This window comes from Entelurus aequoreus, linkage group LG17, assembly GCF_033978785.1.
Source record: "Entelurus aequoreus isolate RoL-2023_Sb linkage group LG17, RoL_Eaeq_v1.1, whole genome shotgun sequence".
Taxonomy (NCBI): domain Eukaryota; kingdom Metazoa; phylum Chordata; class Actinopteri; order Syngnathiformes; family Syngnathidae; genus Entelurus; species Entelurus aequoreus.
The window spans coordinates 6,136,850-6,161,506 of record NC_084747.1 but is presented as its reverse complement, the minus strand read 5'-3'; the positions used below and the strand labels follow the sequence as shown (position 1 = coordinate 6,161,506).

The window sequence follows — 24,657 nt, the reverse complement described above, 5'->3', positions numbered from 1 at the left end:
TTTCTCAGGGCGAGTACGGCGGTGGCCAGCAGAAGAAGACATCAGGAACTCTTCATCTCCTCAACGTAAGCTTAGAGGACGATGGGAGGTACGTCTGTGTGACGTATAGTCCTTCATTAAACATCAGCAAGAAGAGCCAGCCCGCCAGGCTTACCGTGCTGGGTAAATTCGCCAATCCTTTATCACACACAAGTCCACCTAGAGACCAAGAACCACCAACAACTGTCTCCTAGGAGTCCCTCACCGACTCAGAATCACACGGGGCCCTGACAACACCACTGTCGCTGTGGGAACTGAGGTCTCCATGCACTGTGCTGTGCGAGGCTTCCCTGTTCCCATGGTGCACTGGTTCAAAGACGACTGCCTCCTGACAAAGTGCTCGGCCTCATTCAGCCTCCACAACAATGGACAGCTGCTTACATTCAGGTTTGCAACACACGCACACACACACACACACACACACACACACACACACACACACACACACACACACACACACACACACACACACACACACACACACACACACACACACACACACACACACACACACACACACACACACACACACACACAATACATCTACTACACTTTAGGATATTTTCAGAGGTGTTAGCCATCATATGCAGTATTTTATTTCTTTTTCAGGAATGTGAGCAAGGAAGATGAAGGCTTCTATCGCTGTGAAGCATCAAACCTGAAGGAGTCAATTAAGTCGCAAGCAGCGTTCCTTCTTCTAGCTGGTTTGTATGCCCACGTCCTATACAAATACAGTGAATCATATAAAAGAGCTGTAGTAAATTAAGATTATAAAACGAGTTGACTAAACCAAACAACTATACCCGTTTTTAAGTCATTTGTGTCGTGTTAGCAGAAATGGACTGGAACTTCATCCAGCAGCCCACAAACGTGACGGCAAAGAAGGGAGACAACATCACCATCTCCTGTAGGCCGCCGTATAGCAGACCTGCAGCGAGCGTGTCCTGGTTCAAAAACAACCATCTCCTCCGTCCTAGAGATCACGTTAATGTGCTCCCTGGTGGAGACCTCCTCATCCTCAGGTCAGTGTGAAACAACTTCATGCTCAGGACATCAAATATTCTGAAGAGTTTTCTTTGTTCACATGTTCATTGAAATTGTTTTCCATGCTTACAAAAGGACGTACGCTAGCCTAATTGGCTGGAACCATAATTGTTAGCTTTGTTTGATTCTATATAGTCTTCACTGTTAATTAACACATTAATATTATGTGGATAACAGATTAAAGCAGGTAAGGTTGTATTTTTGTCAAGGAGTGGCTAGCTCCAGTGTGCCCAAACAACCACCAGGTAGCATCTGTGAGCAGATAATACTGTATCATCGCTTTGTCTTTTGGACCAGATGAGTAGTGCAGGACTGGCATGGGCAAAACACTTCCACCCCTCCAAGAAAACCATCGTCTTTGTCAGAGCTGGGGACACGCCAACTCCTGCCAGAAGAACATCAGCAGGCATCCTGACGTCTGCAAAAGACTGGCAGTTGTTGGTGGACCTTGAAAACCAGCTGAAGTTCCCCAGCCATATCGCAGTCACCACCCTGCGACCAGACATTGTCCTTGTGTCTGAGTCCACCAAACAAGCTGTGCTGCTGGAGTTGACAGTCCCGTGGAAAGATCGCCTGGAAGAAGACTTCGAGAGGAAGCTCTCCTAGTATGCAGGACTGGTCAGCGACTGTCAACAGGCTGGTTGGAGACCAAGGTGTTTCCCTGTGGAGGTTGGATGCAGGGGATTGGCAGCCCGTTCCTTGGTCAGTGCCTTCAGCAGTTTGGGCATCGATGGAGAGAGAAAGAGGAGAGCTATCCGCAGTACCACCGAAGCGGCGGAAAGGGCCTCGAGATGGTTGTGGATCAAAAGAGGAGATCCTTGGAGTCGTGGTAGCTAGCTAGCCGTCTGGACACAAGCCGGGGGATTTGATCACCCCCGGTTGGGTCGCTTGGAGGAGGGCGTATGACCAGTTGAGAGACCCGAAACGCCCGGTGAATCCAAGAGGTCACTGAGGATGTGTCCAGACTAGGCATCAGTAGATGTATGTACACAGTTCATGAATTCTTCACTTACGCTTTAAGTGAAGGATGAGACAAAAATACAACCTTACCTACTGTAAATTACCTCAATCTTTTTGGAGCTGACAGTCCCGTGGAAAGATCGCCTGGAAGAAGACTTCGAGAGGAAGCTCTCCAAGTATGCAGGACTGGTCAGCAACTGTCAACAGGCTGGTTGGAGAGCAAGGTGTTTCCCTGTGGAGGTTGGATGCAGAGGATTTGCAAGCCGTTCATTGGTCAGAGCCTTCAGCAGTTTGGGCATCGATGGAGAGAGAAAGAGGAGAGCCATCTGCAGTACCACCGAAGCGGCGGAAAGGACCTCAAGATGGTTGTGGCTCAAAAGAGGAGATCCTTGGAGTCATGGTAGCTAGCTAGCCGTCTGGACACAAGCCGGGGGATTTGATCACCCCCGGTTGGGTCACTTGGAGGAGGGCGTATGACCAGTTGAGAGACCCGAATCCAAGAGGTCACTGAGGATGTGTCCAGACTAGGCATCAGTAGATGTATGTACACAGTTCATGAATTCTTCACTTACGCTTTAAGTGAAGGATGAGACAAAAATACAACCTTACCTACTGTAAATTACCTCAATCTTTACGAGAAAAGGTACATCAGCATCATAGAAATCGCCTTCAGTGAAAGCACAAACATGAGGTCAAAGTGACTAAATCGCCTTTGTGAAAATACGTTAGGTTAATAAAACACTCTGATGCTGTATTAATAATAGCAGCAAAAGGTAACTGAAGACTAGGTTGACAGCAACTCTACCAAAACATGTGTTTGTGTCACTGAAGAAACTTACATCATCTTCATGTTTACGAAAACATGTAGACAAGGTTTACACTAACTTGTCTTCGTTGTTTACAAAAACATAAATTAAGTTCAATAAACACTAAATTGTCCTCAACTTAACAAAAACACATGTCATCTTCATTGAAAATGTTTTATCCTTAGTAATCACGAAAATACATGGTTATATTCATTGGAGACTACATGACGTAGTTTTCAGGTTTTTGAAAACACGTACGCAAGCTTCATTGAAGATGCTAGATTGTCTTCAGCATTTACGAAAACACATATGCTAGGATTATTTAAGACTGTAATTAATCTTCATTAAAAATGATCGTGAGCGTGTGAGAAGTTTAAGTGTTAGTTTTATTTTGCAGCATCCAAGAGGAGGACAGCGGAAGCTACTTCTGCAGAGCCGCTAACGTCCACATTCAAAGATTTGTCACGTCCAGAAGAGCTACGGTGACAGTCCACGGTACTACACTGATTGACTGTAACATTTGTGTAGCCATTTGTGTTACGTACTGTTTTTCAATTATATGTAGCCGCTCCGTCAGTGCGACTGTGGCCTCACGCTTTAACAGTACCACTTGAGGGCCGAGTGTCTCTGTATTGTCAGGTGTCAGGTGAACCCCCTCCTTCCATTAGCTTTGTTAAGAGGGGACATTCTAAGCAGACGGGGGCCAGGATGGTACTAGGGTGAGTTCAGCGCAATATTTTCATCATTCAATTAAATAGTTAGAGTACAATGTCAAACACTACAGAACATGTGGTTGTTTTATTACCCAGGCTGAGAAATGCAACGCTCCATATCGAATCAGCTCGTAGCTACGATGAAGGAGCGTACGTGTGTGAAGCCACCAGCACACTCGGTCACAGTCGAGCAACAGCAACACTCACAGTCGCTGGTAAATTTTGACAAAGTCACAGTTAAGCTCTTCCTCCTGCACTGTGGATATAGCAGTCAGTTGCTGAAAGAGTTATTCAGGGCCTTCTTAGTATCGTGCTTGGACATTATGGACGTCATCCTTTGTCAGTAACATCCTCGATACTTTCTTGTGGGAAGCCTAGAACAGTGTCAGCTTTCTTCATCAGTTTGTTAAATCTGTTGCTGTCTCTAACTGTGTTGCCCCCACCCCAGCAAATGATTGTATAGAACACCGCAGTGTCATAAAAAGTACATAGCAATGACCTGAAAACACTGAACCCAGGTATTTAGGAGTCCACTGTTTGTATGTCCATTCCCTGGATATCCATGAGTGTGGATGGTCAAGCTAACCACCGACAGTTAGTCACAAGCTCCTCTGTCTTACTGGTTTTCAAGTGCAGGTGATTACGTGCACAGCAATCGACGAAGCCTGAGATTACTTTCCTGCTAGCTCCCCTCAGACACACCACCCACCACTGCAGAGTCGTCCGAGAACTTCTGCAGATGGTAGTGGTTGGAGTTTTCCCTTAAGTCTGAGGTGTAGAGAGTGAACCGGCAATGGGAGCCTCTGTGCTACAAACTACCCCATTTGAAGAACAATCGCGTGGCCTCAACTACTATGGTCTGTCAGTGAGGTAATTGATGATCCATACCGCCAGGTGATGATAAACTCCCCCTTCTTTCAGTTTCACCCACAGCAATGTCGTCTGGCTAGAGTTAATGTGCTGGACAAGTCAAATAACATGACTCCCACCTATTTGGACAACGTAGCTGGGGATGACTCTCTCTATGGTCTTCATGAGGTAGTAGGTCAGGGCAACAGGGCTGAAGTGGTCGGGCTCCTAAGGATGTTATTTTTGGGGGAGTGGAACCACACACGTGGTCTTACACTGGGTGGGGACTTTTTTAGAGAGGGGTTAAGGTTAAAAATGTTGTGGACAACACCAATGAGCAGCCTGGAACTGATGCCATTTGGACCTCTAGCTTTCCTGACCTTCCAAACTCCCTCTTCACTTGATCCAGACTAAATCTTTTTCAGGCTGGTCCCCACTTCACAGGTGTTTTTTATCCTCCGGTCCAGTTTTTGCTTGTCGTCCTTTTTACACTTTCTGATCTCATACTTAAGTTTCCGCGGGACAACTCCTGAGCTCTTCGTTCAGGTGAAAGCCGTCTTCTTCTCATTCCGTTCAAAGGTGACCTAGGGTTTGTTGTTGGGAAAACACTACACCTTCTTGGAGGGCACAGTGTTTTTTACACAGACGTTGATGTAGTCTCTGATGCACAAAGTCAGACTGTCAATGTCCTCTCCATGTGCGCTGCAGAGTATATCCAAATCTGTGTTGTTAAAACAGTTGTCATGATCTGTCACAACAGATCATGTCTGTTTATGGTTATTCATGTTGCCAGTGCTCCTAAGCCTCCCTTAATTACGTTTTCCTGTTACTCGGAGCATTGAGCGTTCCACACTTGGTTCCGTTTCATGAATAGTGGTTCCACCTGCCACCGCCCTAATTATGTCTCTTTTTAGGCCCATGGCACCGCGCAAACGGCGCGGTTGCATTGTTCGCTACTCACGACAAGTTGGGCTTTTCTTGTTCTCGCCACGTTTAGGTGTTTTCTTTTCTTTTCCATGTTTAAAGACATACATGTTGTTGGCCCTTGGCGACTGTGTGGTTCTTTCACTGCCAATATTACTAGCGTCTTAGTTTTTGTAATTTCCCCTTGCCTTGGATTAAAAAGACTTCTCTTACCTGCAAGCTGTTTTCTGCCCGTCCTTCCATGTCCTGGGACACAGTCATCTCTGCGGCGTCGCCCGAACACAACAACAGTCCCTTAACTCATCCCAGTCCCTGTCTTTCCACTTCATCACACTTCTTTTTTGTGGTGGCTATTATCTCACCAATGGAGTGTAGTGTGAGCGGCCGAGAGGGGGGAGACAGGGCCGCCTTAACCAAAGGGGATGTTGTTTTGCTGTCAAAGGATTCATTTTTTAACCTGATTAATCACACTGTTGTATTTTAATTAAACACAATTAATAGCAGTAAATTACTAGTTTGCATCATTTTAATCAACTTTAATAAATATGCTGATATTCATATTATTATTAGCAGCCATTTTTAAAATGCTTAAATTAAATATTTTCTCAAAACTTGCTGGTTTTATTATCTAAAGTCCCGTCGACGTGTATTTTCAAGTGAAATTTGCCAGCGAGCACCCCAGTCAGAGGTTCTTCCCTGATATTTGCAGTGGCGTATCTATATAACTGATAACTGTATAATAACCAGCGTAGTCTTTCAGGTAACCATTCTGGTTAAGGTAAAAGAGCATGTGCGATCAAAATTAATTAATTAATCTGCGTGTATACATGATTATTGCAGTATTTTTTGGTGATTAGTCACATGGGTTAACCTGTTATTATTGACATCCCTAGTAAAAATACAACTTTATTCTCGTACATTTATGACCTCTTTTCTCATTTGTCCTGAAAAATTTTAATGTTCTACAATACCGCAACTTTACTGTTGTTATAACATTAAAAACTTTTTTCAATTTTTCTTGTAAAATGATGACTATTCTCCAAAATACAACAGAATAAAATACATTTTTTAATGAGAACATTTTTTATTTTATCATTATAAAACTAAGTTTTTTCCATAACATTTGAATTTTATGAATACATAAAAATATTTCCTTTTCCAACCTGATACATTATTTAATCCAGAAAAATAGTATTGCAATCTTGTAAAATGACCATACTTTTTTTTTTTTTTACTACGGTAGATACTTTAATTCTGCAAATATTTTTTCCCCATAAAACATGACTTTATTCTTGAAAATTGACACTTCTTTCTTTTTCCTCATAAAAATAATAAATATTTATTCTTGTGAACATGTAATTTCTTTCTTCCATTATCACGACATTATCCACATAATATTTTTTTCATTCTGCTAACACTGGTATTTCTAGCTCTGATACGTCTTCGGACAAGTAGTTAGTGCTCAACCTGTTTTCCAAAACAAAAAAACACTTATTGCTTTTAAAAGAAATGGTTCCCATCACAATAACAACTTTATGATCGTTTTCTAATTACTGTGATTGCATTACTTCATTTTTAAATTGAAGCCATTACTTACTTGTCCCTCCTCCCCCTCCACAGTTAGTCCCATTATTGTGACCTATGCGGGTCAGGTGACGTGCAAGGTTGGTGCGTCAGCAGTTCTGCCCTGCGTTGCCATTGGGGTTCCACCCATCTGGTACAACTGGACCAGGGGCGCAGCAGAGATAAAGCAGCCCATTGGCACCTCTGAAAGAAAACACATCGATGGTGAGCGTCTTTGAAGTAACATGCAGTTAAATTGCAGGTGAACAATCTGTTGTCTCTTTGTGATCGAGCAGAAGATGGCGCTCTGCATCTTTCGAAAGTGCAGTGGTCAGACGCAGGCGAATATTTCTGCACTGCTGAGAACCGAGCGGGACGACACAAGAGACGTACCATCCTCAGTGTCACTGGTATGTTGATAAATCAGGATTTTTGTTGTTTCCATTTCTAATGAATAATGAACAAATACCCTAAACAAGCTTTAAGTATGAGGCTATACGCCCGTTAGCTTTTGCTCAGAGTCTTGTTGATAGGGTCTTCAAGGTGCACTTCCTTCCTTCCATCCTCAGCTGAACATCACCTGCAAGATGGAGGGCAGCAGACAAGGGCGGTCTTGTCTGCCGTGAGTAATTAGCCGGTTGTGACACACCTCTGTGGCTTGGTTCAATGTCAGCAAGTGTGTTATGTGAAAATATTGCTGTTGTATGTTCAGCGCTTCTCTTACCATGTGTGGCAAAATGCATTTGCCGCAGGTTTTGTGGCACACGTCCACTTCCCTTCACACAAATCATCACACCGCTTCACCTTGACTTTTAAAACAAAAGTATTGAGACACCCCTTAAATCAATCAGTGGTCTGACTTTTACCCTTTAGTCACAAAAGTCTTCATTTTAGCTTGACATGTTGGACAACTTCTTCCAACTTTGTGGGTTTAGAGGAAGGCCCCGTAAGAACGAGCCTATTAAACTAGGAGTGTACCGATCCAAACCGATATCAGCAAAACAAATTATATTAGCTTACATTTAAACCCTCCGATATAAGCGCTCCAAACAAGCAGTCCTGCAGCACATTTACTTGTGCAAACTCCAAAGCTGGACAATGTTGCGTCGGACCAGTTCTTCCTCCAAGGGAATCTAAGTTACTGGTCAATCCCAAGTTCTTTCGCTGACATATACGCTGAGTAAGAAGGACCATCAGGACAGAATTGGAATATTTTCTAGTTTATTCCAAAGCTTTGGGAGACCAACTTAATTAATACATTGGTATCGGCTGCTCTAGTTGATCTGGCATTCAAACGGAAAGAGACTACTTCTTGAATCCGCAAACAGCCCCCACCCTCTCCAGAAAGGAATACAGGCTCATTGTTCTACTACAGATAAGATATAAGGGAGTACTCCAACTCCTACATTCCAAGTCTTCAAGGTAACACACACAGCTTATTTGCGGACATAAAATGAAAAAATTGAAAGAGTACAAATGGAAAAACACTAACTGCTTCAAACATGACTATGAATAAAGAAATAACTCTTAAACATATATATGCATTGTCCACAATCCCCTTCAGATCTTCTCCAAAAGATCTCTCCTACTAGAGCAACAACAACCAGTTAACATCTACACTAATTATCATAAGCACACAAGGTTGGTCTTTTCTTGTATTTTAGTGAAGTCATTTACAAAAGGTACACCTGGTAGGCTATAGGTTAGTAGAAGCTAGCAGCTACACAACAGCGAAGCACACTCTAGCACACAAGTTATACATACCTGTAAATGATAAATGTTCTTAATTGAACAATATGGTAATCTAAAACACAACAATTGTCTATACAAACAAATAGTTGCATATTACTCACAGATACAAAGTCTCCAAGGCAAAAACATATTAAAAAGTATTCAGTAACAAATGTCTTATTATTATCTAATTATTCTGGCCACTGGGTTCCAGACAGTATATAATAAATAGTTTATACTTTTTCATACTATTGTTCTCCGTTTGAGGAATTTCATTTACTCAAACCTTTTTTTAATATTCCACACCACAAGATAATAAAAGTATGTATGATTTGTGCTGAAATCGTGTATTGGATTCATATCGGTATCAATACTCAAGGCTCCAATATGGGTATAGTATCCAAAGTGAAAAAGTTGTATCGGGACACTCCTACATCAAACACCTGTGGAACAACAACAGGGACCTCTCTCAGGCATACCTGTCAACCCTCCCGTTTTCCAAGGAAATTCACGTATTTTGTCCTCTTTTTCCCTCTACTATATTTTACCTCTCACAAAAATGATCTTCTCCGGAACTACAAGAGCAAGATAGCTTCCGGTCCACTCGGCAACACTTGTGAAACATTGGTGTAACACATCCTGTAGCTCGTAAAGTAAGACCTTCAAAATAAAAGCATACCAGTAAAATACGACAATAAGCAGTTAGGTCTTTCTATCAGCAGATTTTACATTATATTCCCTGCAAATGTTGACAGGTTTGCTCTCAGGTCTAACGATTGGACTCAGGTTTCCACAGACCAAATCCACATTGTCATCACTTCCTGTCGGTGTGCCAATACCTTTGTCAAAAATGTTGCATTTTTTTCCTTTGAAATCCTCAACTTCTTTTTAAATTTCTTTATCTTATAGAGCAACAACACCAGCGACCGATCACAACTTCATCCTTCCACTAATGCCAGGAAGACACAGAAGCCTCACATGCAGGAAGAGTACAACATGGCCAAATTATGTACGTGCTGGAAAGTCAATAAAGTTACACAATGGAACCTCTTTCTCCTGGAAATGTTAGACTTGGTTATGAATTGACACTAATCCACTGTATTTTGACATCCCAAGGTTATAACTTCTCCAGTTCCTTTCAGGCTCATCATCACACTGCGATATGACAGCAAACACTCTACCAAAAGCTGAGATAAAGGCCCCTCCCACGATCTCGCCTTCGGTCGCTCACATGCAGCCTCCCATGCTGCCGCCTCCTCCCTACCCCAACTTCCAAATCCTCAGCACTCGAAAGCCGACGACCGCCGAGCCTCTCTTGTATTCGAGGCTCCATCATCAGCTAGCAACACATCTTCAGCTACAAGTTGGGGAGAAATTGTCAGCAGAGTCCAGTTCTAAAGGTCTTGATGGTCACAGTATGGAATCTTTACAAGAGATTCTACTGAGTGGACGTTCACCGACTCCTGTGGATCAATCCTCGACATCACAAATCAATTTACATCCATCAACAAGCCACGGTTCTCAAACCAAACTGGTCCAAACAAACCATTCTTCCATTACAGTAACTTCTCTTTTTCCCGAGTTCCACTTGGATCTTACACCAACACAGCATCCTGAATCCCAAATACCCAGTCAAACCTCAACAAAACTATCCATAGACACACCTCCTACAGACTTTAACTCATTGCCTCCTCAAACAGATTCTTCACCTTCTGTCTTTACTCATCCTCCTGACCCCTCAACATTGGATCCTTTGGAGAGTTTAGGTCAGTTAAATGCTAGTCAACCTCAGCAGCGTCGCCCAGTGGAGACGTCCAAAGCGGAAGACGAGGAGCAGAGGAACACCTCGCAGTCACCTATGACCAGCAACCACCCTCAGTAAGTACAACACAGCCAACCTGGTGCCACAACAACTCATATTCGATTTAATCCAGTGGTGTTTTCGGATGGGAAAAAGAAGTTACGGCAAATTATATAAGTAAGGCTTCTATCTACAAAGGCATCCAATGCCGTTTGGCTCTGATTAACCAATCAGAGGATGGAAAAACGCTGATGTTATTGTGCCTGCTAGCTGGCTTTGGAAAGCGAATCAGAAATCTAATTGGTTAAAGACACAGCCCCATTGTTATTGTAGTTTAAGTGACATTCGCTTGCACTCACTCCTGATTCACACATAAAGGCTATAATCTGGATGAAACAAACAAAACTGGTTGTTCTGGATCAATCAATCAATCAATCAATTCCTTTATTGTCATTGTCATAATAACACTCAAGTCATACATGTAAACGAGATTTTGTTTGAGCTTTGTCTAGCGGCATAGAAACTGCATTGAAGTGCAGGTTGACCATAGTCTACAGTTTAGCATTGTCAAAAAGATGGCGAATAGAGGGGCGTGGGGGTGGGAACAGTCAGATGTCTGATGGGTGTGACGTTGATGTTGCAGCAATGCAATGTCCAGAGCACAATTATTGAGGTGGTGAAGAGTGAGGTAATAAGATGGTCCGGGGCAGCAAAGGGGCAGGCTGTTCATTTAGCAGTCTCACAGCCTGGGGATACAGACTGTGAGACATTCTGGTGGTCTTGGCGCAAATCGATCTATACCTCCTTCCAGAGGGTAGCAGGTTGAAGAGGCCATGTGCTGGGTGGTATCTGTCCTTCAGGATGTTGTGTACTCGGTTTAGGCAGCGAGTTGTGTACATGGCACTCATCTCTGGGAGTATCGTCCTTGTAATTTTGGATGGAACAAAACCTAACATTTAAGTTTTGAATGTACAGTCGCGATCAAAAGTTTACATACACTTGTGAAGAACATAATGTCATGGCTGTCTTGAGTTTCCAATAATTTCTACAGCTCTTATTTTTGTGTGATTGGAGCACATACTTGTTGGTCACAAAAAACATTCATGAAGTTTGGTTCTTTTATGAATTAATTGTGGGTCTACTGAAAATGTGAGCAAATCTGCTGGGTCAAAAGTATAAATACAGCAATGTTATTATTTGGTTACATATACCTTGGCAAGTTTCACTGCAATAAGGCGCTTTTGGTAGCCATCCACGAGCTTCTGCTTGAATTTTTGACCACTCCTCTTGACAAAATTGGTGAAGTTCAGCTAAATTTGTTGGTTTTCTGACATGGACTTGTTTCTTCAGCTTTGTCCACACGTTTAAGTCAGGACTTTTGGGAAAGCCATTCTAAAACCTTAATTGTAGCCTGATTTAATCATTCCTTTACCACTTTTGACGTGTGATTGGGGTCATTGTCCTGTTGAAACACCCAACTGATGATTTTAGGTTGTCCTGAAGAATTTGGAGGTAATCCTCCTTTTTCATTGTCCCGTTTACCAGAGGTGTGGACTCGAGTCACATGACTTGGACTCGAGTCAGACTCGAGTCATGAATTTGATGACTTTAGACTCGACTTGACAAAATGTAAAGAGACTTGCAACTCGACTTAGACTTTAACATCAATGACTTGTGACTTCACTTGGACTTGAGCCTTTTGACTTGACATGACTTGCTACTTTCCCCAAAACCCAAAGCTTAAAAAGTTATTTGGGAGCGCTCCGTATCTTTCATTTTGTACGTGTCTGTCTGTCAATCAGCGTGTGTGCTGCTTGTCAGCTGGTGTGCTGTCAGTACAACAGCCAATCAAATTAGTTATACGTTGTTTTCATCACACAGCATTCATCCAATCAAATTGCAGGACAACCACCGAACATGAGTTAACAAACAATGCGGCAGAGAGAAACAATTATGCCAAAGTTGGTTTCGTTCGGGTATAAAAACTACGACTTGGTCAACAAAAAACGAATTGCGTATGCAAATCACGCAGTTGGAATATTACAGACGGAGACGCAACAACTTCCAACTTCGTTCGACATTTGAAGTTGCACAAAGAAGGGTAAGTTTTGAATGTAAGCTAACGTTTATTGGCTAAGTAACATGACTTTTATTTGCTGTGTAGTTAAATCAGTGAGGCTGTAAACTCACTGCTAACGTTATAACCATAGACATGTTCTAAGGGTACGCAGCATCGAGCGCTACTGCCTACTGGCGCAGACGAGACGCGGGGCCGCCATCTTGGAGTGGTGATCCGCTCCACTCAGTGCAATTGATTTGTCAGGAGCAATGAACTGTCAGCGCATTTAATTCATTTTACCTCACTGAATACCACTGATTTTCACGCGCTTTTTTGTCATACGTGTAGCTATGATAACGGACACATGTTTTGGCGAGTTTTATTATTCATAGTTTGCTTAACAGTAATATAATATTCTTATACGCTATAAGTGACCAGATGTCCGAGATCAAAACTGGGAATATAATCCCAGAGAAGGGGGAAAAAACGGTAAGATATTTTTAAATTGAAGAAACAATATGATTAGGTTATATATACATGCGTATATCCTACATAAACAATGTATGAATACATTAGATATCTATATATCTTAGGGACCTATAGACTGTATCTCTGTTGCTGCAGCAGCAGAGAGTTTATTCTGTCTTGACACTTTGTATTGATATTTTGTATTACATTCTTCCCTTAAATGATCAAGTTTACAGTGATTGTTATGTATGTATTTTTTTATGTATGTCGCTTTGGATAAAAGCGTCTGCCAAATACTTAAACATATATAAACACCTGAAAGTTATTATACCAGCTAAAACCACCAATTTATTTCACTACATTCAGAATAAAACCAAATGCTGTTTTACCCAACAATGTTAGTATTTGAATATTGTTACTTGAAGACTTATTCCTGGTTACAATTATACTGTTAAGAAAGTATTGTCTTATATTTTGCCTAAAATGAGAATGCATCATAATCAGTGGCGGCTGGTGAATTTTGTTTTAGGTGGGGCTGAAAGTTTGTAAACCAAACCCCTGTAGGGGCGTCATCCTCCCCCAGAAGATTTATTTGTGATTTTCATATACAAATATTGAAGATCTTTGCTCCTTCTCCACTCTGTGGTAATATTATTTTCATAAAACACAACCAATAGTATGTTAATGTTTGTTTTTGCAAATGTGTTTATTCTGTAAAGGAATGAGTTAAATGTTTAAAATTGTTTAAACTATTAAAATGACTGGTTAATAGTGCTATTATGAATTGCAATGTCAGCACTATTTTTTTTCCTGCAATTTCAAATGCACTTGTTTTAATAAATAAATACAGCGTTTTAAAAGCATACACAATCTGTGTAAAAATATTAGTCTGTGGTTAAAAGGACTTGAAAGGACTCGAAACTCAAAATGCAGGACTTGGGACTCGACTTGAGACTTTCCAGTCTTGACTTTGGACTTGACTCGGGACTTGCCTGTCTTGACTCGGGACTTGACTCGAGACTTGAGGGCAAAGACTTGAGACTTACTTGTGACTTGCAAAGCAATGACTTGGTCCCACCTCTGCCGTTTACTGTCTATAAAGCACCAGTTCCATTGGCAGCAAAACGGGCCCAGAGCATAATACTACCACCACCATGCTTGAGGGTAGGGATTAAAGGCCTCACCTTTTCTCCTCCAAACATACTGCTGGGTATTGTGGCCAAACAGCTCAATCTTTTTTAAAATAAATTAATTAATCTGCCCTCGCTACTCATTTTCAGTGTGTACAACTAGTTAACAGCTGAGTATTCATACTTTGTTGTTCAGTCGTTGTTAAGAGTCAGATTTTCGCAATTTATTTTGATTTTTTTTCAGGGTTTAATGAGTAGTCTTCTTCTACATACCCCACTGCTGCTTCATTGTGACACATTTGACTCTCTGTTTCCCCCTGTGGGCCGGCGGGAGTACTGCTTGCATGATCAACCCGAGTTTGAATGGTTTCATTAAGCCTATTTGGGTGATGTTCGACAGGCCAAATGAAAGGCTTTGGCGGGCCGGATGTAGCCAGTTGAATAGGAATTGCAGTAGGCCTTATGGCATTGTGTTTATATGTATGAGTGCACATGTGTACGTTGTTTGAGTGTCAATAATGAAGTTGTGATATTTAAGACACTTCGACCCCGAAAGGGACAAGCGGTAGAAAATGGATGGATGGTGCATTTTTCTCCTAAATTTTTTCTCTTAGTAAAAAACGCTAAGCGTACAACCCTGATGTTAATTTCCCCTCGGGGATTATTAAAGTATTTATGATTCTGATTCTGATTCTGATTTTGAAAGCATTGCCCCAATTGTGACATCAAAATACTTTTTTGTCTTTGAAGTTACAGCGTTACACAGCAGTCGCCGTCATGGCTCCCCGTCCTGGAAAAACATGACGTGCCCATCGTGGTGGGAGTGGGCGTGTCGCTGGCCTTCATCTTTGTCACCGTGGCCTTCTATTCGGTGGTGCAGAAGAACGAGCCGGCGCCGACGAGCCGCGCAGGTTGGGAATCAAACGACAAAAGTAAACATGCTAACATTTAGCATCCCTCGTTGTTGTGCGCCTCAGCTCTGGGTGCTGCCATGTTATAATTCACTGTCTCCGCTTTTGCAGCAGATTCCCTCAGTTTCCACTTGTCTAACATGTCTCCTGTCAAATTCCTGTTGTACTTAATAGCACAGAGGAATCTAGGCGTCCCTGTACGCCACGCAGAACGTCGAGCTGCAGGGCGGACATACGAAAACAGGTCAACACACCTACACCTCATGGGACCGCCTTAAAGGAGCCATATGTAATAATCTGGCCAGAAATGGTACTGGAATCACGGTCATAATTCTGTCGTCCCCTCCGTCTCTCCCTGACAGAGGTTGCAAGATATTAGGGGTGTAACGGTACACAAAAATTCCGGTTCGGCACGTACCTCGGTTTAGAGGTCACAGTTCGGTTCATTTTCGGTACACTAAGAAAACAACAAAATATACATTTTTTGGTTATTCATTTACCAAATTTGCAAAATCTTCCACCAAAAATATTTTTCTTAGTGGAATATTTGATGTGAAGTAATGCGAACCTTGGATAGGTCAATAATTCATAATAACATTGATTTTGATTCAATATTATGTTTTGAGCAATGACAGTTTGAAAGAAAAAAAAAACAGCTTTGTTTTATTAGTCAACATTGCAACTTTTTCTAAATTACATTTAAGCTTTTTTATTTCACTTTTGTTATGTTGTTGTTTATTTTAATAGTATTTTTAGAATGTGCCGCGGGCCTTTAAAACATTAGCTGTGGGCCGCAAATGGCACACTTTTGACACCCCTGCTGTAGATAATAAAATTTTTTATCTGATAAATATATGGATAAAAAGCAGAGCCTGGCGACGCATGCGCGTTTATCATAACTCTCTCTCTCTCTCTCTCTCTCTCTCTGCCCCTCCCTCACAAATGCTGCTGCGCACACAATTTGTTTTGTTTTTAACCCCTTCTTAACCCTGAACGTACATTGAAAATACACGCAACCCTAACTCAAAATGCCAGACATTTGAGGCATTTAAGAAACTCCGCCGGGACAGCCCCGCAAATGAGGACATGTAATGAAAAGAGGACGTATGGTCAGTCTATCGTAGCCCGGTCGTTGCTAGCATGCCGTGTGTTGTGCCTTGGTGTGCATTGTTTACACAACCTGCGGTACGCTACTTAATATGTCCATGTGGAAACTCGTTCGGAAACCGAAACCCCCATACCGAAACGGTTCAATACAAATACATGTGCCGTTACACCCCTACAAGATATGCAGCCAAATCCAGCTCGATTGACTGGGCTACTCCAAGGAACTTCAAACTTCCACTGCCTCTTACTAGGGGTTGAGTTGCTGGGACCATAATAGCTGAATAGACAAGCATTTTGTCAATAATAAATCTCTAACAACACATTTTACACAGAAATTAGGCTACTTTCAGGGAGAAGTACATCATGCCTGCGTACAATATCACAACAAATGGCAATCATATGGTTATTGTCAGTACTATCAGAAAACAAAGACTAAAACGAACTACAACCAACGCTAGCAATGGTGAAAATAAGTAGTGCATGCTTAGCAGCCTAATGTACACCCAAAACTAAAGAGGAGACATTTTACCAAGGAATGCCTAAAGGCAACTGTTTAAAACGTTTTAGATTGCCATATAACTTGGTACATGTAGTCCACAATATGCAAACACGAATAAGGAATTATTTTGTCATGTGATTTGGCTGTCTCCATACGTTTCACATTGCCATGATGACAGCCGTGCTATTGTTGGTTCACATTGCCTCAGCGTATCAGCATATTGAAAACGAAATAGGCACTGACACTACCCATATCCACATAGGTTTTATTTGTCGAAAATATATTTTGCCCTGTCAGTTCGAATGCACATCGACATACAGGCTAACGGCCATATATTTCCCCTATCAGTCTATATGTCGATGTGTCATTGACCGGGCTAGCATGCTAAGCATTACACTAGGAGCCAAGCACCATCACACTAAGCATTCGTTGACCGAACATACGAGCTTTGTTAGACAAGATCATAGACTGTATTGGACGAAATAGTTTACATACGAAATGTCCATTTTCATTTATTACAAGTAATAAGAAAACGCAAATGCCCTACTTACCTATCAAGGAGGAAATTAGCAAGTTTGGCGTCAGATGAAGATATCTTCTCCGCCTCCCATTTTTTTCAAAGGCATCCCCGATACAAATCCTCGTTTTGTTACTGGCTTTGTCATGAATAAGTTGAGAATCGTAACGACGCCTTTTAGATTCACTAAGGTCTGACATGTTTAGTAACTTTACCAGTGGCAGTAGCTAGACGAAGATGGCGGTGCGTAATTCGCAACCTGAATGTAACACTCACAGACTTTCTAATTGGTGGAGGGCGGGCATCGAAATGAAAACAATGACAATCGGGGCTGTAAATCTAATTTTGGAATTAGCATATCCCGGCTGATCTACTATTATCAGGTATAGAGGTACTTGAAATGAACATGATTTATTAATGCCTTTTGACATATCAGGGCCATATAATGATGACTTGACATGAAATTATTACATATGGCTCCTTTAACTCTCTTAGCTGCAGAATGTCCACCATGACCGTGTTGTTGTGTGCACGGCACCTGCAGAGCCTTCGAAGATGACGAGTGCGTGGCAGTGATCGAGCACAACACCAGCACGTGCGACACCCGAGCCAGACCTCCAGGACTCAGCCTGGTCACAGTGCAGATGGAGCCCACCTGCGAGGACCTTCATGAGGAGGCGCACACATGCTCTCCGGGTGACCACTCGGTCACCGTGGAGACGTATCCTGAACCTATTGCAGACACTAAGGTTGGATATTCAGCCACATACCTCTACCAGTTAGGAATTTAGTAAGCTTTTGTTAACCAATATAACTACACAACTACTTAACCTACTTCCTCAAACCAATAGAACATGTTAAATGTTGATAAAAACCTAGGAATTGTTGTAAAACTAATGATCTATGCAAGATAGCGGCCACAACTTCCTCTAATTCTATTGTCAGTCAATTTTTAATTCAGATTAACCGCCAACACAAACATTGGTTCTGCCCTGGATTAATTTTACAGTAAGCACTCATTTTCTGGATTGTTTTTTCCCATAACACTTGCCCACTAAGATAGGAGGAAGGGCTCGAGCGCGACTACTATCTAATTGATGGACTTTGTTGGAGGTCTACACTCCACTGACATATGATATTTACATATAAAATAATACTTATACACCTAAAACAACTTAAATAAAATAATATATAATTATGAATTTTATATATATATATATATATATATATATATATATATATATATATATATATATATATATATATATATATATATATATATATATATATATATATATATATATATATATATATATATATATGTATATATATATATATATATATATATATATATATATATATATATATATATAAAATTTGGAATTATATATTATTTTATTTGAGTTGTTTTATTAAACAACTTAAATAAAATAATATATAATTATGAATTTTATATATATATATATATATATATATATATATATATATATATATATATATATATATATATATATATATAATTTGGAATTATATATTATTTTATTTGAGTTGTTTTATTTGTATAATAAGTATTATCTTATATGTAAATATGTCAGTGGCACGCAGACCTCCAACAAAGTCCATCAATTAAATAGTCACAGTCATATACATATATTATACTTTAATCGAAATGCTGATGAAATCAACAAATTAATACCAAATAATTAAATAACAATTAAATTAATAATTGAACAAATAAATTGTAAAAAAACTGCATACATACAGTATAGTGGTAGTTTACGAGTGCCCCGATTTTTGAGTGTTTTGAGAAACGAGATGTCTCTTGGCTAATTGTTATGCTCTAAATTGAGAGCATACATTTGAATGATGAGCCTCCCCACCGCTAGTTGGCTCAGAGATTGTCAGAATAAACCCTGTAAAATCAGCTCAAAATATTCGGTCGAACTCGCTAGTAATAGTGTAGCAATAGCGTATATCTAGAGATGGACATAAATTTGTTTTCCAACTATGGTAACGAAGAAAGTGAGTGTGAAGGACAGCACTCAGAAGAAGAAGCGGATGAATTGATTGAATGAAAGAAAGCGATCATCAAAAATATGACCAATCTTGGTGAAGCAGTCGGAGCACAACACTGCAAGTCTGCACCATACGGAAGCAGAATTAGTCCATAACACCAGCTAAGGACATTAAAGTAATATCCAAATGGCGAACATTTATCCATGTAAATATGGAAAAGCTGCTTATGGTGTGTTTGACGGAGAAGCATGTAGAAGGAGATACCATAAAAGTCCACTCCCAAAAGTAAATGCTGTAGATTATTATTACATTACTTCATAAATATACAGTAACTGTTAGTAGTACATTGTATTGTATTGTTTTTATACAATATTTATCATCTAAAAGTTTGTTTTCCTTTTTAAAAGGCATGTTATGTGTTCAATTTGTGCTGTTTTGGGGGACCAAGCACACATTAAATTGATTGTGATTCATTTCAATGGGCGATGTTGATTTGACTGTTTTGAGTTATAAGCTCTGTCATCGAACCAATTAAGCTATCCATCCATCCATTTTCTACCGCTTGTCCATTCCGGGGTCGCAGGGGGCCCAGTGTTTCCCATAAACTGCCAAGATACCTGTGGCGGTGGGGGCGTGGCTATGGGTGTAACTATGGGCGTGGTCACCATGACATCATCAAGTAATTTGTATAATTTACTACAATGATATGATTTTCTCTAAAAAGGCTCAAAAAATGTATACTTACTAATTAATAATAACAGTTTTGTTTTAAAGGTCCATCCATCCATCCATTTTACAATATAATTACAACACTTTATGTACATATTTATATACAGATTTGAACAATAAGTTATTCACTGAAATATATTTATTAATTGTGGTTCTTACAAAAAATATATCTTATAAAATATAAACGCTAAAATGTCTCTTAAAGCTCTGCCCCTTTAATTAGTGCATACTAAATAATTTAACTTTAGCCTACTACTACAACCATATTATTTACCAGCAACATAAAGTGAAACAGAGGCAGAGGTGTCCTGCCACAGTCAGTAACAAATAAACAGAAAACAGTAGTAGTCAAATACAAATAAGGCAACAAGAGAAGTATCCTACACTTCTCTTTTGTAAAGTAAATCTGAACAGCCTATATGGGCATCTACATCAACTATATGATTTGCCTGAGAAGCTGGACAGGACATTAAAAAAATAAAAATAATATATATATATATATATATATATATATATATATATATATATATATATATATATATATATATATATATATATATATATATATATATATATATATATATATTTAATTTTTTATTTTTAATTTTTTATTTGTGGCGGACGTAATTCTTTCGTGGCGGGCCGCCACAAATAAATGAATGTGTGGGAAACACTGGGGTCGCTGGAGCCCATCTCAGCTGCATTAGGGCGGCAGGCGGGGTACACCCTGGACAAGTCGCCACCTCATCACAGAGCCAACAATCAAATATTTATTTATTACAATGAACATTAATTCAACATACCTTTTCATTTTAGGAGTTTATGAAGGCAATATCTCATTTAATTTTGTAGTTTTACCTAATTATACCTATTTTCAGTTCAGCAACAACATGCCACTGAAATGTGTATTTTTCAAGCATTTTTTCCTGTTTTTCCTTCAAAGTGCGAAAGTAACGAGCCCCCGATCAGAAAGCATAAAATGGCTGGTGCAGCCCCTACTCTCTGAAAAACTTTGATTTTTAAACATAGCTGAAACATGTTTATGACTATATGTGTGTTCTTGATTTTTCTGAAGCTTCTGTGCCTCCACTTTTTGTTCTGACCTAGATTGACTCCTGTGTGGAGGAGGAGAAGGCCTGTACTCCTCCCAGTCCTCCCAGCGTACAGCAGCAGTGTCCAGAGGACTGGCATAGTAACGCAGGAGATACCCACAGCTTCTGCCAGGACACCTTGCCTCCCCCATCCACCCCTTCACCCACACCTTCGCCCTTGCCCTCTCCACGCGGCGCCGGCCTACGCTCCTCTCTGACCCTGCAAGGCACCGAGTCTCTGGCGGCGCCTATCCACCACATCCTCAGCATCTCGCACGGCAGCCCTCCTCTGATGCTCTCCCACTACGTCTCCTTAGGACACACTACTGTGGCGGTCGACGTTCATTTTTACCCCGAGGCCACAAGTGCTCCGGTCAATTCTGCGTCCACTTTCTCGTCATCATTTGTGCCACGCTTAGCTAACAGCCAAGACAGCGACAAGGCCAGGGTTGATCACAACAAATAAACACTAAACGCACATTTGTATTTACACTTCAACCTCTAAAGCAGAGGGCATGTTTTTCATAATGATCGTGAACGATAGGCAAAATTCCCCAAAAAGTGCAGTCCCCCTTTAAGGAGGTCGTCAGGGAAGTAAACAAGGCAGGAGTGGTTCACATATTCCTAATATCCAATGTTTTATCGTTTATAGTTCATATTGTCGTGATGTGTGAATGTGTTGTTGCTCAGTTTGTTAGTTAAAGCTTGTTTTAATTAATGCTTTAACAAACTGAAGTGTCTCTGATCATTTCCTGATTGTGTTGTAAATCCGACATCTTTTATTTTTGTACAAAATAATTGTTATTACAATCAGCGCTGTGCTGTGTGCCAAAAATGGGTCGTCATGTGTGTATTTGTGTGCGCGTGTCTGTATGTGTGGCGTACGCACGTTGTCCTTGGGACAGTGTATTCTCCTGTTCTACTGTATTTTCACATGTTTATCATGTTTGGCAAACTTCCCTTGTCAATTTGGTATTACATTTATATGCAGACTTAAATATACAAATTGATAGCCCGGCCAAATTATTTGAACCCAGTGTGGCCTCCGAGTCAAAAAGTCTGAAGACACCTGCTCTTAAGCCTCAACAGATAGCATTCTGAACCGTTATACAAGTGTAAAAATAAGTTAACTGTAAACATTAAAACATCACAACAGTACAGCTTTAACTTCCATAAAGGGTGGGTGCTACTTTAACAAGACGTTAATATTATAATATTACAGTGTTTCCCCCAGAAAATGTGTTAGTTAAGGTGGGTCATCTGCTGCCTGGGGGGGGGGGGGGGCAATAGACTACAGACTGTCGCGTGAAGAAGCCTACAATTATACAATATACACTACCGTTCAAAAGTTTGGGGTCATATTGAAATGTCCTTATTTTTTAAGGAAAAGCACTGTACATTTCAATGAAGATAACTTTAAACTAGTCTTAACTTTAAAGAAATACACTCTATACATTGCTAATGTGGTAAATGACTATTCTAGCTGCAAATGTCTGGTTTTTGGTGCAATATCTACATAGGTGTATAGAGGCCCATTTCCAGCAACTATCACTCCAGTGTTCTAATGGTACAATGTGTTTGCTCATTGGCTCAGAAGGCTAATTAATGATTAGAAAACCCTTGTGCAATCATGTTCACACATCTGAAAACAGTTTAGCTCGTTACAGAAGCTACAAAACTGACCTTCCTTTGAGCAGATTGAGTTTCTGGAGCATCACATTTGTGGGGTCAATTAAACGCTCAAAATTGCCAGAAAAAGAGAACTTTCATCTGAAACTCGACAGTCTATTCTTGTTCTTAGAAATGAAGGCTATTCCACAAAATTGTTTGGGTGACCCCAAACTTTTGAACGGTAGTGTATATCTCGATATTTTTTCGTAAAGTAAAAACAACACACAAAACAGTCCTAGTTACCTGAGATACTAAGTATGTCATTATTTTGACTTAGTAAATATTGACTTACTAAGACAAAATAATGACATACTTATTGCAAACGCTTATTTACAGTAAGTCATTAATTTGACTTAGTCATTATTTTGAGTTAGTAAATATTGACTTACTAAGACAAAATAATGACTAAGTCAAATTAATGACTTACTGTAAATAAGCGTAAATATGTCATTATTTTGACTTAGTAAATATTGACTTACTTAGCGTAAATATGTCATTATTTTGACTTAGTAAATATTGACTTACTAAGACAAAATAATGACATATTTACGCTTATTTACAGTAAGTCGTTAATTTGACTTAGTCATTATTTTGTCCTAGTAAGTCAATATTTACTAACTAAAAATAATGACTAAGTCAAATTAATGACGTAATGTAAATAAGCGTTTGCAATAAGCGTTTGAAAAAAAAGATTTTAAAGTGGGGCCACTTGCTGACATATGCTCAACTCATCATGCTTAATTTAATTTAAACTTTTTTTAGTTTAGGCAGTGGCTTTTTGTTGTTAAGGCGGTCGCCTTAACAACAAAGCGCTGCGGGAAACCCTTATTATTGTCACTTAAGACACACTGTAATGAGCAGCTATAGAACAGAAAGGCCTGAATCACTTCCCCACTTTCTGGTTGAAGTTTGATTTCCAGTTCTATGGTTATTATCACAACTATCCTGCCACTTATTCAGCAATGGTATTCTGAATTGTCTTATTTGAGGACGTTAATTGTTTTTTTGATAGAAAAATTTACCGGAAAGGAAAATATTGGACTTTTTCTACTGCATAGGTATCTGTGGATTGTTATCATATGCTCTGATGTAACATCAGGGCTTAATGGAAAATGCCACTGTATGTATTAATTTTTATTTTTTTTAAGTAAATATTTCTCCAAAATGGAGCTAATTTAGTTTGCTCTCTTATTTAGGTTTAGTAAAGCATTGTTGAGTATTTATTTCTGCCACATTTAATATGTTTTTGTTGTGTTTAAATACAATTTACCCTAATAATAGCCCTGAATGCATCCAGTGGTATTCTTTAGCACACAGTGCAATGTATTTACTGATCACGTTATCTTTATCTTGTCTATATTGTATTAATATAGATATTTTGAGAGGTGTGTAAGCAGGTGTTATAGTAGACCTAAATGTGTTGTAATTAATTATGCTTAGCAAACCAGCCAAGGACTTTCTGACACTTTTGGTCATCAACTATTGCAAATGTGAGTTTTGTTTCAATTTGATTAACTGTTCGACATCACACACACCTGACTGTTAACTGAATATATTTAAAAGACCAAAGGAGGCTAAGATGGGCTGCTACATTGATGCTTTTGTACAATACTAATAATATAATAACAAGTATTCAAATACATTGAAATAAAACACAATTGTTAGTTATTTGCTTGTGGTTGTATTTACTTTCTGATTTAGACAGGATATGACATTGAATGTATTATTCATTATTTTTTCATAATTGTTTTTGGTCATTAAAACAAGTAGTGACGAAAGAGCAATATTAGCATTGTGTGAAACTAGCATGGAAATCCCATTGACATGCTAACAGTTGTGTTTTTAAGCATATTACCCTTTAAAAGAAATAGTTACAGTACAGTATTTCAGTTAAAATTGCGTGTCAGATCAACATTGAGAATGTACCATACTTACAGAGGTGTAACGTAAGGGAGTTGAGTGGACAACTTGACGTTTTTGATGTTTATTTAACAAGGAGCGCCAGAGCTCTCTACCTGAACCGACAACC

General features: G+C 39.8%; 1 protein-coding gene and 1 long non-coding RNA gene across 6 annotated transcripts in view; one reads left to right on the top strand and one right to left on the bottom strand.

The window, feature by feature from the left end:
* Positions 1 to 22,219, top strand: part of LOC133632203 (hemicentin-1) — a 26,740-nt gene extending 4,521 nt beyond the window's left edge. For 2 of the 5 annotated variants that reach the window (XM_062024491.1, XM_062024492.1), the window contains 16 exons: positions 9 to 162; positions 234 to 426; positions 649 to 743; positions 875 to 1,061; positions 3,247 to 3,344; positions 3,415 to 3,568; positions 3,659 to 3,777; positions 6,956 to 7,123; positions 7,195 to 7,308; positions 7,468 to 7,520; positions 9,539 to 9,638; positions 9,772 to 10,507; positions 14,838 to 15,019; positions 15,173 to 15,242; positions 17,666 to 17,870; positions 20,974 to 22,219. In XM_062024491.1, coding sequence (XP_061880475.1) covers positions 9 to 162; positions 234 to 426; positions 649 to 743; positions 875 to 1,061; positions 3,247 to 3,344; positions 3,415 to 3,568; positions 3,659 to 3,777; positions 6,956 to 7,123; positions 7,195 to 7,308; positions 7,468 to 7,520; positions 9,539 to 9,638; positions 9,772 to 10,507; positions 14,838 to 15,019; positions 15,173 to 15,242; positions 17,666 to 17,870; positions 20,974 to 21,423 — 3,078 coding nt within the window. In that variant the 3' untranslated portion in view covers positions 21,424 to 22,219. The remainder of the gene's footprint in view (positions 1 to 8; positions 163 to 233; positions 427 to 648; positions 744 to 874; positions 1,062 to 3,246; positions 3,345 to 3,414; positions 3,569 to 3,658; positions 3,778 to 6,955; positions 7,124 to 7,194; positions 7,309 to 7,467; positions 7,521 to 9,538; positions 9,639 to 9,771; positions 10,508 to 14,837; positions 15,020 to 15,172; positions 15,243 to 17,665; positions 17,871 to 20,973) is intronic. The other 3 variants (XM_062024493.1, XM_062024494.1, XM_062024496.1) reach the window with 3 other exon arrangements.
* LOC133632208 (uncharacterized) lies at positions 5,523 to 24,657 on the bottom strand. Its single transcript, XR_009821668.1, has 3 exons — positions 24,564 to 24,657; positions 6,933 to 7,102; positions 5,523 to 5,768 (listed from the first exon to the last, which is right to left on the bottom strand). It is a non-coding gene; the product is annotated as an uncharacterized LOC133632208 (long non-coding RNA).